Genomic DNA, 14,105 nt, shown 5'->3' with positions numbered 1-14,105 from the left:
TCTGCTTCAGTGAAATGGTCTCTCCCTCCTTTGATTGCCCCAAACCTGAGGTTTGACACACAATGGAGAGGTGCCAGTGACACCCCACCCCCCAACCCTCCTCCCCCCCATCAGTATTCATGACCATGTGACAATCCACACAGGATTCAGGAGATTTCTGATCTTCCCTGATAAGAGCACTGAGTTTGACACAAGCTGTCAAAAAACAAGCTGGGTGGTTTAAATAAAGAAAAAACTGCACAAGCTGCAATTCAACAACAAGACGAGGTCTGAAGTCATAATGACACTCAGGCTTCCCGTATCGATCCGGATCCTCACTGGATGCTGGAAGCCTTCTGGTAAACAAACCAGCCCGCTATCTGCGGCGCTGCGGGAGGTCAAAACAGCAGGAGACCTTGGACTGAAGGCTCTCCAGCTGGGCTCCGCGTGAGAAGCGCAGCAAACGCACCAAGTGAGAGAGGAGGCGGCAAACTTACGGACTGCAGGAAAAACAGCGTCCGCACATAATCCCGCTCCGTGTTCAGGATTTCGTTGAGGACGCAGAGCCGCAGCCGCTGCTGCCGGTCCGAGTCCTTCACGGCGTGGATCCCGTTCTCGTGATGCCCGTCGTCCTCCTCCATGCCGCCGGATCCGGACTCCGGTCCCCGGTCCCCGGTCCCCTCAGAGCCGATAGTAAGCGCTGCCGCCCCGCTCCACGCGCGCACAAGTATCCACAGTTGGTTGTTTTCTCGCTTCTTCGCAGCTTCGCTTCAGTCCATCTTCGCAGGAGCGCGAGTCGAGGAGAAGCGTGAAAAAGACGCACGCCGCAGCGCGCACGGCGTCTCATGAAAGTTCAGCAACAACAGAGAGAGGGGGAGAGAGAGAGAGAGAGAGAGAGAGGGGGAGAGAGAGAGAGAGAGAGAGGGGGGGGGGGCTGTGTCTCCTCCTCACTTTCGCTGAACACTGATCCCACAAACACTGATGAATCGTTCAAAACAAAATAACAGGATCTAAACAAACCTCAAACTCTCACATGTCTGTAACTCAGTAATATCTTTAGATGCATGAAATATTTTTCTACCAGGTGTGTGCTGAATATTTTCATATAAGACGCGTTTTAAATGTGTTTAGTATGTTTTCTCCTGTTTTGTCTTTTGACTTTTAAACGCTTTGTGTTGTTTTTATTGACTTTAATGCAGTTTTATGTTTTTCTTGGTCATTGTGAAGCACTTTGTAGATTAATCTGGCCAAATAAATAATCTTGCTTGCGTGTTGCACTCTTTCCTATTTTCATTTAGTCTCCTGTTATCTTGGAGCGACTTTCTCTCTGTAAATTGTTTTTGTTTTTGTTTTTTTACTGTCAGGCCAAGGAGTCTTCAGCCTGTGGCGCTTTAGTTCCTCTGTACTGACACTGTGAAGCTCTCTGAAAACTGTAATTTTCATTGTTATCTATTATTACTGGAACTGTTGGGTTTTTGTCTGTAAATGTGCCTCTCTCGTGGTGTTTGCAGCATATGGACTTGATTTATTGTTAACAATGATAAGGTCAAAAACAGAAGAGTTGAAGATGTGACTAAAGCTCAATGAGAGCCCCTGACCTACATGTTTTACTTCTAAACAGAAGTTCTGAATAATAATAAAAAAAAAACCATAATTGCTTCAACAACAAATCACAAATACTTCATCTGCAATATTTTGTATTTGAATAAAATTTACACCTGGAAATTTCTTTGCTGCCTTAAAAGTCATATCTTTCTAGTGATTGCACCACAATTTGAAATGATTTACATTTAAATCTGCATGTTTGTATCTAACAGGTTTATTCCATTAACATAAGATCACCAGCAGGTCTTTTAGTCATCATCTATACATAATATTGAACATATTAATTTGTACAAGGCCATGCAAACACTGAGGATGTGACAAATAAGAGGTTCCCTCTGAGTTTTACTACATTCAAATGAGAATTTCTATTAAAATACCGTAATCAATTAATTTAATGATTAAGACTGTTGAATTTTGAATGATTAAGAAAGCATGTTTGAAGTCATTCAATTTAAAATAATTCTACTGTATTATGTTTGTTGGGGGGGGTATTGTGTGGGGTATTGTGTGTGTGTTCTACATCACCTTGGACAAAAGCGTCTGCTGAATAGAATTGTAGAATTGTAAGGTATTCTTTGGTGACTTGAGATTGAATCTAATTGACCTCCTTACCTGGGCCCACAGGTTATTGGAAATCTAAGAGAATGGCGCCCTCTGGTGGATTTACTGATAACTACAAATTATTCACAACCATACTCAGCTTTTTACTTTATTAAAGCCATACTTCAACATTTTGGCAAATTGGCCCATTTAGCGCAATTCCTTAGTCATTTTGAACAGCATACTTACTTTTTTTGTGAGGGCGAGCTGTTGTTTATTCAGAGGCGAGTCGGGGAAGGTTTTCGGGACGGACACAATGGAAGTGGATGGTATTTTTGTTTCCCCTCGTCAAACTCATCAAATACAAAATCCAACAACCCCAAACACTTTGGTGGACACGTTATAATCCGCACATTCACTACGCTGTGAAATATTAATGCAAAATTACGAGATTGAGTTGTTTTTGCGAAGATTGCTAAGACGGAACTACTTACTAAACATGGCGTCTGGGCGTAGTGATTTCAAAAGAAAAAGTAGTTCCCAGTATTTGCTTCAACATTATTTGTTGGTGTTCCACAGCGTAGTGAATGTGCGGATTATAACGTGTCCACCAAAGTGTTTTGGGGGTTGTTGGATTGTGTATTTGATGAGTTTGACGAGGGGAAGCAAAAATACCGTCCACTTCCATTGTGTCCATCCCGAAAACCTCCTCGACTCACCACAGAATAAACAATAGCTCGCCCTCACAAAAAAAAGTAAGTATGCTGTTCGAAATGACAAAGGAATTGTGCTAAATGGGCCAATTTGCCAAAATGTTGAAGTATCCTGTTAAAAACAAATAAAAGAACATTAAAATGGACTCTAAAATGCACAGGCAGACAGTGGAGGGAGGCCAGGATGGGCGTGATGTGCTTCCTCTTACGTCCTCCAGTCAGTAGCCGCTCTGCAGCATTTTGGACCAACTGGAGACGAGTGAGGGACGACTGGCTGACTCCAACATAAAGGGCATGACAGTAATCCAGAAGAGATGTAATAAAGGCATGGATTACTGTCTCAAAGTGCTTACAAGCAAGAATAGATTTCACCTTGGCCAACTTCCTGAGGTGGAAGAAGCTGAACTTAACCATAGCGCTTATCTGTGAATCTAGTTTAAAATCATTTTCCATTTTAAAGGGTTATGGTTAGGATTAACCCTAACCAGCCTCTAAACTTGGTCAGCAGCACATCTGGATCTCTGCTGCCACTGTATGAAGAATGCAGTCCTTATAGGAGAGGAACTTGGGGGGGGGGGGGGGCGGTCAGATTATGTTGACTGGTAAGCAAACTAGAAAGCTAGTTCGTGGCTTGTTTCAAGCCTCCCCCTAAGAGGTATGCATGATCCAACCAGCTGGAAGGTATCAGCTGCATTTACAAATGAACAGAAGGGTTAAAGGGCAACTCCGGTTTTTTGACACCTGGACCTTATTTCTAGGTGTGTGCATGCTCATATACTCACTCAGACAAACATCGTGCAGCTCGGAGTCCTTCAGAAGTTATTTAGATCCAAACGATGTAGCCGCACTAGCGGGGGTGCCACGGCAATGGAGCGTTAGCGCGGGACATAATCTCTGCACAGTCGCTCATTTCGGCTGTATTTTTCCTCCATCGGCGCTGGGTTGCCTTTCGGTCGGAAGGGGGGCCTCCGGCGGTGTCCCGCGGCCTGGCTCGGAGCGCGCATCCGCCGGGCGGCGGAGATCTGGATTCTCCCGGCGAGGAGAGAGCTCCGGGAGCGCGTCCCGCGGCCGGCGTGGAGCGTGCATCCCCCGGGGAGCAGAGATACGCTTCCTCCCGGCGAGGAAAGAGCTCCGGGCCGTCGCGCGTCCCGCGACCGGCTTGGAGCGTGCATCCGCCGGGGAGCGGAGATACGCATCCTCCTGGCGAGGAGAGACATCCAGCGTCCCAGCGGCCGCGTGTGAGCCTTGCATCTTCGCCGGTGTCCGGAGCCTCCGTGGAGCAGCTGAGGGCCGTTTTCCAACTCAGCCCCTGGAAGTCAGACGCCGGGGCACCGTGACAGCCGAGGCCGACTCAAAGTGCCTCTCTGCTGGGGAGAGGAGCTCCGCAACGTTCCCATCCGAGCTAATTGTGGCTAAGTTAGCGAAAACTGTCAGCTCTTCAGCTGACCCACCTGAAGACGGTAGACGAGCTGACTTTATGATAACACTGGCGATGGATGAAGAAATACAGCCGAAATGAGCGACTTTGCAGAGATTATGTCCCGCGCTAACGCTCCATTGCTGTGGCACCCCCGCTAGTGCGGCTACATCGTTTGGATCTAAATAACTTCTGAAGGACTCCGAGCTGCACGATGTTTGTCTGAGTGAGTATATGAGCATGCACACACCTAGAAATAAGGTCCAGGTGTCAAAAAACCGGAGTTGCCCTTTAACTGTGGACACTGAGTTCCATTTAAAATCAGGAGCCATTTGGCTCCTCTCTGGGTTTTATAGGTAGGGAAGAAAAACCTGGGATGTCTAGAGTTAAAAGACAGACACTGGGATGAAAACCGTGCAGACGGAGCGATAAAGAGACATCCTGCTTCGAAATCATTATATTTTATTCCTGCAAATTTCACATCTGCTCAAACAAAACATTTCACATCACATTTTTCAAAACACAACAAAAAGTAATAAAAGAAAAAAGATAAAAGAATTAAACATGAAAAGTGCCTCTCTAAGATTAATTCAGCCGTTTGTTAGCCTCTGTAGTTTAACACAAATAGAAACCATTTATTTAAATCATATTTTTGTGAAAAGCAGAAACAAGGTTTTTTTTTCTTTCTGTCTCAAGAGCATAAAAATCTGTAACATGATCAATGCTCATGAGGTTTCTGAAACATACCATACAGGAGATCATCAGTGCGGTGTTGAGCAAAAAAGAAAAAAAAGACAGACATTTATTATGTTTGTTTTACCAATACAGCACCAGAAAAATAGGTTTGCACAGTAACAGTATGTTTACAGCAGCAGTTTTCTCACTACAATCAAAAATCATTGCACCCCCACTTTTCCTATTTCTGCCTAAATCTCTGCGGTACATAGTCCAATGTTCTCGATGTAGTCATGTCCTTGTCCATGTTTGTAATTGTATTTTGTTTAGCTGTGGTTTGTAAAAAAAGAAAAGTTTTTAAAAGTAATGTAAAAAGAAAGGTTGTGTTTTTTTAAAGCTGGACTCCTGGAATGAGATCCTCCATGGAGTCCTTCATGACTTCACCTCATTGTGAGTTTTCATGTGGCGCAGCGATGAAATTGGACAACTGACACTCCCCCCAGAGCTCACAAGAAAACGGCTTCTCACCTGTGTGAGCTCTCATGTGGCACAGCAAATTGCTCTGTCTCGTGAAACTTTTCCCACAAGTTTTACAACAATACGGCTTCTCACCTGTGTGAGTTCTCATGTGGCGCGACAAATTGCACTGTTGACTGAAACTCTTCCCACACATTTCACAAGAGAATGGCTTCTCACCCGTGTGAGTTCTCATGTGGTCCACCACATGACTCCGCTGCCTGAAACTCCTCCCACAAATATCACAAACTACCTTCTTATCAGTGACAGTTCCAATGTTCTGACATAATTTACGCCTTTTACTGACATTCTTGCCGCATGGTTCCTCATAAAGAGGTTTTCCATATTCATATTGCTTCTCTGACACAGGAAAGTTCTCCACACCGTCGCTATGAAGTACATCGATTGTTTTTAGCACAGAATTTCCAGTTGATTCTGAGTCAATATGTTTTTTCACATGGTGGACTTCAGAGTCCTGAGAGAGGAACTGCTCAGTGTCCGGTGCTTCTTCTAGATCACTCAGGTCACTTTGCTCCTCAGCAGAAGGTACTGTAAAGGTTTCACTTTCAATCTTCAGATTCAGCCGCTCTCCTTCCTGCCTGGTTCCGAGTTTGTCAATCTGTGGAGGTTCTGGTTCCTCCTGGTCCTCTTGAAACTGTAGAAGTCCTGCTTCTTCCGGCTCCTCTTTGATCTGTGGAGGTTCTGGCTCCTCATGGTTGCAGTGGTTTGTCTCCTCTTTAAAAAGCGACTCCTCTCTACTGTCATGGTGCTGTGGGAGATCTGGAGGAACTGAAAAGTAGAAGATAAGCGTTTAGCGATTCTCCACTAGGAGTGTTTCTTGGCCAGAACCTCATCATATGATATGCATTATGATACTGGAGCCAATCCCAGCCTCTTACTGGGGAGGGCAGGGTGCAGCCAGGGCAGTTCGCCAGTCTGCTACAGGGCCAAGGTTAAAATAATTAATGAGAAAATCTGTCTGGACAACATTAGTTTCTCTGAGTTCTGAAACGTGTGTGGGAAGTTTCCAGTCGAACTGGTTCAGCCAGGTTTTTTTCCTCACAACACGTGAACGCATCAATATTCTGAAAGGCTTTCCATATTGTAAAAGATACCGGAAAAGCTCTACAAACTAAAGTCATGTTAGCGCAGACTGAGCGTAAATAAATCCCCTCTTAAACTTACAAACGACACAAATATTTCTCCCTCTCTGATACAGATGATTTGTTCCACGCTGAAGGTTTCGGCTTTAAAATCGCTCCTGTTATTTCACTGTGAACAAGAACTGCAACTGTAGTCTCATTTCTGTCTCCAAAAGAATTTTAACGACCCTCCAGGAGTCACGTTCATGTGTTCATTCACACATTTCTAATACCTGTTCTGTGCAACTTGATTTGAGGTTTCCAGTTGATTTCCAGAAGTCGTCGCTGTCGATAAATCTCCTCCTCGAACTGGACGATCGTTTGTTCGAACACGGTGAAGATTTCTCCAGCAGCAGCCGTGAGTCGCTGGTCGATAAACTCTCTCAAAGCCTGAACTGAAGTCATCGTTGCTGCAGGAGATGAAATGTTTCCTCTGTGAAACAACAACACAGCCGCCATCACTTCTTCTTCTCTCGCTGTGTTTGGAGGATGACAAAGAGCGTTCAGCTTCATCCTGACCCCTGCCGGACACCGCGGGAACTGCAGGTCATTCCGCAGCTGAAGCTGGAGCTCCTTATGAATCCTGTAGATTTTACAAATATTGATTTGATGATTGTAATCCGTGGGACAAGAACATGTATTAGAATATTTATAATGAGATGGCATATCTGGAATTTCTAACCTCTTGTAAAATTTTCAGAAAGAAACCTGGAGTAAATTTCAGAACCATAACCAATCAATGAAAATTTAGAAATGTTGATACTCATGTAGAATGTGAAGTTAAACATTGCAACAGTTTTGACTAGTATGGATAAAACGATCTTAATGCTGATTTTGGACAATTAAATTACAGAATAACTTGGATAAATGTAATGTGTTATGTGATGCCATGTCATATCCTGGAGCATTTATAAGAACTATATCTTCTGTTTCAGTGTTTTCAACTGATGAAGGTGTTTGGATGAACACCAAAACATCTTGATTGTAGATTTTAGTCGATTGTTTCAAATAAAGGATGACATGTTCAAGACGAATGTAATCAGTTTCACTGCTGCAGGCCATTTTTTTTTTTTTTTTTTTTTACACTGGAGGAGCAGCTGCTGCACCAGACAGTGATGCATCTCATCAGGACACTTTCTGGTGCCACGATCGAAGGTGGACACGACGGGCGCTGGTGCTCTCACTCTCCTCAGTTTGCAGAGGAAGGAACGTGGCTTCTGGACCTTTTCCTCCAGCGATGTCGTGTTGGCTGAGGTTGTCAGATGTGCTCTCCAAGGCATCTGTTGCTGCTGACGAGCTCTGCAGTGGAGCTGTGGAGGGTCAGCGGGGGACTGCCAGCCCTTTGCCAGCCCTTTAAAAGCTGCTTGTTTTCAAGCCTGAAAATTGAATGTTTAGGCGCTAGGATGTGGCTCATGATCATCAAATTCACAGTGGCACCTCCACACTTTATTAAATTCAAACACAGTCTAGAATTCAATTATAACTGAGAAAATAGCAAGTGTGAAAGAGTGAACAAAACTCTCTAATCTGAGGGTTGAAATTTTTGTTCTCTAATCTAAAACAATATGTGACAGGAAAAAACAACAGAAAAAAACAGAAAAATGTTGGAAAAGGAGAAGAGGAAATTATAAACCAGAAACAACTGGATAGTACCAGGTGAAAGAGAGACTGGAGAAAGAGCAGCGTGTCACCTGACAGCTCCACCTGCCTTAACTGAAGAATGTTGACAGTCCAGTTCAGGAGTTTGAAAGCTGTCCCCCGTCTGGAGCCGTGTTCACACCGTGTCTGCCTTCATCCACCTGCTGTCTCAGAGCCTGAAGAACCAGGCTGATGCTGTCTGCATTTGGCAGAAGAAACTTTGACCTCCTGTGTGACTTTGACATGATTTTCAGTGTTTCATCAAAGTGAAAGCCAGGCTTTCAATGAACGCTTCCTTTGCACGGTTAGATTAGAGGCTATTTTAACTATTCAGTCATTGTTCTTAGCACTGCGTGTTTTCCATTCTGAGGTTTTTTGGTCTGATGATGATCGGTATGCAGAACAGTCAAAGCGCCCTGACAAACACGCCACACTGGAATGTGAAAGTAGTCCAACTTTAAAACACTTTTTTTTTGTGTTGTTTAACTTCACGGCAGTTTAAATTGATGTATTGAAATCATTCTGTATTTTAAGGGGCATAAAATGATTTCACTTTAGGGTTTTGTATTTGTTTTTTTAATTGATGCTGTAGAAGCACGGTATTTCTGAAAGTTGTGCCAAACTTCTGATCATTCTCATCTTCACTGCTGAATCAACACGCTGTAAGAATACTGAAAAAAGAGTTTCTATGCAGATCATGTCAACACACACACACACACACACACACACACACACACACACCACACACACACACACACACACACACCACACACACACACACACACACACACACCAGCAACAACAACAACAAACACAACAAAGGCTACCGGTAAAGTATCATCAGTAGTTTGGGATATTTGGCTTTCAGGTAAAGGTAGGAGGTTAATGCTACAGTGATTTATATCAGGAGAATAGGAATATATTGTGTCTATGGACATGGGTCTGATTGACCTGCACTTACTTTGGTGTCATCATCGTTCCAGGGTCGCTCATCATAAATGTGAAGTCAATAAATTTGTGCAATTGTTTGAGTTGGTTTTCAGAATATTTTTTTTTACCACTTCAGAAAACACACTGAGGCTCAAGCGAAACCCCACCTTTTTTTTTTTTTTTTTTTTTTAGACAGTATTATCCATTCCACAGAATGGATATCCACAGAATCCACAGAAACAGCAGGAATGCTGCTGAAAATGGGTGCTGCTTGCTGTTTTTGTAAGGATCCATTTACACGTGCCCAGAAAAATATGTTACAAACAATATCGATGGTGAACATTTTGTGTTCCGGGTCACTCTAATGAAAGGACCTCATCCAGGAGAACCGGACCAGGAGTCAGGACTCTCTGGAGGCAAACGCTGTGCAGAAGAACCTGACAACCCAAATGTTAACCTCACCTCTTAAAAACATATGAAACCTGAAGTGGGGTCCAGGATTTCATGATCTGAACGTCACAGGGCAGGTGGCGAGTGCAGAGAGCAGCAGAGGTCCTGCATCGACCCAAACAGTCGTCAACAGGCTGATGAATTCGTGGTGGTTGATGTTCAGAACTGCTCTACCTGACTGAAGAGTACTCTGTTTTCAGTGTCTCTGTTCAGGTGAAAGACTTCTTGAGAGAAATAAACTGAGAAAGTGATACATTTCTGCTATTCCCTTGTCTTTATTTATATGTTTGGTATGGGAAAAAGTAACGAAAAACAATCCTTTAAATTGCTTTCAAGTTGTGGTAATGACATTACTGATATTTACCAACCCTGCTTACTCAGAGTTCCATTATTTTGACAGAATTTGCAGCAGGGGTGTGTCCAGCATTTCTTTTCACAAACTCTGAATATGTTGAATTGAAGACAGATCGATGAAAAAAAAAATGCAAATAAATATAATCAACACGACGTGGAAAACAAGATCGCATGACCCGTTTCTCCCTGTTCTGCAGAGTTTCTGGTCCTCCTGCTTCAGGGCCTGCTGCTGGAGAACAAAATAAAATAGTAAATCACAACAGCTCTTGATCTGCTTCTGAAGGACAGTGAAAGGGGAATTCAGAGCCAGAATGTATGAACAGAAACATCCAACAGGGATGAAACTGCAACAACATTTGCTGTATTGCACCACCTAGTGGTCAATAAATAGAATCCAGATGATAAAGACACCAGGCTTTTGGTCAGAGAACATCTCCTCTTTCTTCCTGTTTGCATCACATCAGAAGATAGAGTACAAACAAATGTGCAGTCCTCATGTTTCACCATAAATCCTGTCAAATTCAAGTTAAATTCACGACAGACCCGTCAGTCATCTGAACCTGCAGCAGCTTTACCAATAACAGTTCAGAATCGTGAGTTTTAACTTCAAGCCGCTGAAAGTCACTTAAAGAAATACTGTTACTATTTCTATGAAGTTGCGTTTGTAATTCATTGTGTTGATGTTTCCCTCTTTTTTCAGCAGACATGTTACAAAACTTAAAGACAATTCACATCTGCAAAAATATGATCAAGATGGATTCAAATCATTGGATGAGTATGACCCTGAAGGGACATCTGAAAGCAATGCACACGTTACTTATTAGAATTCAAAAGTGCGAGTCTTCATGGGTTTTATTAAGTGCAAAATTGTCCTATTTTTCTGTGTAATTTTCATTGGTTTGGAACAAAAGTGAAACCGAATGAAGACACAAAGGACTGGAGTGGTTTGAGAACCGTGCACAGCTCTGACTCTATCCTTCAGTCCCAGCTGGTTTTGTGGATTTCACATAAATAATCTCCAATCAGAACGCTGATCTGGAAAAACGAGGCTCACGCCGTCAACTTTTACAGCTTGTCTATATTTTGTATCCTCTCCTTCGAGAGTGCGTGTCGACGGCGGCCACATTGGTCAGACCGAGATATTTCATCCGTGTGTGTGCCGTGCATGTGTGCATGTGTGTGTATACACAAACTCTGCATGTGATAACATTCTCCCATTTCTCTTGGTGGAAATATTTATGCTAAGTCCTCATTTGAGCGTGCAGTTCAAACAGACAAGGTCCGGTGTTCTTTCCACCATTTTTTTTTTCTTCTTCCAGGGGTAGCAAACCTCTGGGGGGGCCTTTCCCTCACAAGACCGCTCATTGTGAAGCAGATCCGCCCCCCTGCCCTCGCTTTGCGCACGTCCTGTACGCGTGTTTCTATCGAGTAGGATCATATTCAGCATCATTCGCAGGTATTTGTTTTCAGCATGCAGGGAACAATGTGACGGGAGCGCTGATATGTAAACAGAGGTGATCCACCTCAGGTGTGCTGTCTCCTATGGGCGACATATGGTTCGCTGTTTAAAGTGAAGCAGATGAGAAGGTTCCAGGGCCTGTTAGTATAACTCTCTGATGTAAATATTTCCAGCCGCCAGACTGATGGCGTTAATATTAATCTGATCGCTGTGTGACCACAGGTGTGGTCGTGTCTCATCGAGCTGAAGAAGCACTTCGTCATGTTACATGTTACTGGTGTCGCCACTGCATGTAAACAAAACAGTTGTACTTCATCCGTCTGTCCTCGATAAAGCTGTATCCAGTTTATTTTGCTGGAGCTGATCTCATCTGGTGATCTGTGAACGTTGACATATGAGTACAGGGGTCAGAGAATCTGAGGCCTGGTCTACAACGTTTTCACGTTTTGGGAGTCTGTTTACATGCAAACAGTGGCTGGAGCCACTGAAGACACAACTTTATGAAAATGGCTCCTAAAGTGGAGCTCTTCAAAAACGCTCGGACTGCATCTCTGTGTCAGCGCGGGAAAAATGCTCTTTTTGAAAACACTGCTTCGAGCACCAGATGGACAATAAGAACAGTGGTGGACTCCAGAGCACCGCGACTCCCACTCCACCTTCTCCTGGGGCTTGGTGGTTTTAGAGTTGAGACTCTGTTGTTGTCTGTTGCGTGTGTGTGTGTGTGTGTGTGTGTGTGTGATTACAAAACAGCCAACAGCACCCAATAGCCGCTCCACATGCTAACTACATCCTTTTTTCAGCATTTCTGCCATTTCTTTGGAAACAGACAGGCAGGGTGAGGAATGACCCCAAGTGCTGAATAATACAGAATCTGAAATTTTGAGGTGAAATCTTACAAAAAGTTACTGTTAAATTCAGCAAAGGTATATTGTTAATGTTTTATTATGAGATATCACGTTATCTCATGTCTTTAATGCCTGTACATTTCCTGTTTGTTTGTTTGTTTTTTTTAAACTGATGTGTATAATGAAAACAGAACACCAGATGTATTTCTCTTGTTGCCTGATATTTCTTCTGTTGGAAAAAGTTGAAGAACTGCAAAGCTGCTGTCTCTTCTTCCCAGACATACTGAGCAGAGGAATGAAAAGATTGAGTTATAGAGCATCTTCCACCAGTGAGCAGCTGATGCACAAGAATAAAGCAACGTGCACGTGATGAGGACATGACACACGCTCTACACAGACATTTTACTGATGGTGAAGCTGGTGATTTATTAGGGACTGAAACGATACCAGTATCGGGTATCGAGTTTGATACTTGTACCAATGAAAAGATCTCCGATACAGCTTGGCAAATACTACATTATATGATACATCTGCTGTGTCTCTGCTGATACAGAGAATGACAAAGGTTCTGTCCAAATATGAAGAGAAGAAGAAAGATATTTCAGAAGCGTAAAGTGGGATTGGTGCATCCCGACGATCTACAGACCTCCTTATCGTATTTCATGAAGTCTGTTGTCTCATATAATACTTGACATCTAAAACACTGACATCAGTTCCAGTCAATGTGATGCAGTCAGTCGTTCATTAAGCAAACATTAGCTTGTTTACAAGTGGAGAGTAACGGTCAGACAATCGAGCTTTCTCTTCTTGTTGTGGATACGAGCCATGCATGAGTCGACCCCGTGGAGAGACCTTGAGGTTTTCCAACCCCGTGTCCCGACTGTCAAAGACCACTCCGACTCCGGCGTCGTCACCGGAGGAAATCACCTAATCACAGAAAGGCTAGATGCTAACAATAGACTCTTCTCTTGCTGGAGCGGGTGAGGCCGCGGGCCGTCCCGGGGAGTGAGCGACCCCCGCCGGACCTGCGCCGAGGCGTGTTCTCCATGTAGTCGCAGCGGATGGAAGTAAGTGGTCGTCCCGCAGGCCTCCCTCTGATTCACGGTGCTCATTCTTTCCTTAATGCAGTGATTAGAGCTCAGTGCTGCAGCGCTGACTGAATGCCAAAGCTTCCCTCCCTCCAGGTCTACGCTGAGGAACTACAGCCAAGTCACTGCCAGTAAAATAAAACACTGTCTTTGTTGTTTTGCAAACAAAAACCCTCTGTGGAGATTTCTTTCCCCAATTTGCAGCTAATTTATCCAATTATTTACTCAAGAAATTAGGATTTTGTATGTTTGGTGTTTGCCAAATAAGATTTATTTTGTTTATATTCCATGAAGAAGTCATATTTCATGCAAAAAAACAAGTTGTTCACTTCATTCACCATTGATACGTAGTAACTGCATTGCTGCGAAACAATGAAGGAATCCATCTGCCTGGAGGGTATTAGAGTTGAAATGTGTGTTAAAAAAAAGATCACTTTTATCATTGAAAACCAAAAAAAAAAACAAAAAAATAAAACACACCATCAAGCAAAAAATGGAGATGAACTTTGTCCAACTTTCAAACCTGAAACCAAAACATCAGAAGATATTTTCTTTCCTTGTCCGTCTGAACTGCATTGAAAGTAACCGATGACTGTGCCGAACGGAGAGGGGGACACAGCAAGCGGCAGCGAGAGGCTGAGGGTGGGAGTTGGGGGATGCTGGTGGTGCTTTGGGGGAAATCTGGAACCTATAAACTTGAGCAACTTCTAAGACGAAGACGCAAACGTCACAGCGGTCGGATCTGGTTGGCTGT

At 43.5% G+C, this 14,105-nt stretch overlaps 2 protein-coding genes across 3 annotated transcripts in view; both read right to left on the bottom strand.

The window, feature by feature from the left end:
- prex1 (phosphatidylinositol-3,4,5-trisphosphate-dependent Rac exchange factor 1) overlaps positions 1-828 on the bottom strand; it is an 87,845-nt gene extending 87,017 nt beyond the window's left edge. For both annotated transcript variants that reach the window (XM_030118754.1, XM_030118755.1), the window contains exon 1: positions 477-828. In XM_030118754.1, the coding sequence (XP_029974614.1) occupies positions 477-620 (144 nt within the window). In that variant the 5' untranslated portion in view covers positions 621-828. The remainder of the gene's footprint in view (positions 1-476) is intronic.
- Positions 829-5,315: 4,487 nt separating this feature from the next.
- Positions 5,316-7,046, bottom strand: LOC115408187 (zinc finger protein 436-like). The gene is made up of 2 exons (XM_030118805.1): positions 6,821-7,046; positions 5,316-6,234 (listed from the first exon to the last, which is right to left on the bottom strand). The coding sequence occupies exons 1-2, from the start codon at positions 7,044-7,046 to the stop codon at positions 5,375-5,377; spliced, it is 1,086 nt and encodes a 361-aa protein (XP_029974665.1). The 3' UTR covers positions 5,316-5,374.
- Between the last annotated feature and the right edge of the window lie 7,059 nt (positions 7,047-14,105).

Source organism: Salarias fasciatus, chromosome 20 (assembly GCF_902148845.1).
Source record: "Salarias fasciatus chromosome 20, fSalaFa1.1, whole genome shotgun sequence".
NCBI lineage: Eukaryota > Metazoa > Chordata > Actinopteri > Blenniiformes > Blenniidae > Salarias > Salarias fasciatus.
This window is presented reverse-complemented; position numbering and strand designations above follow the sequence as displayed.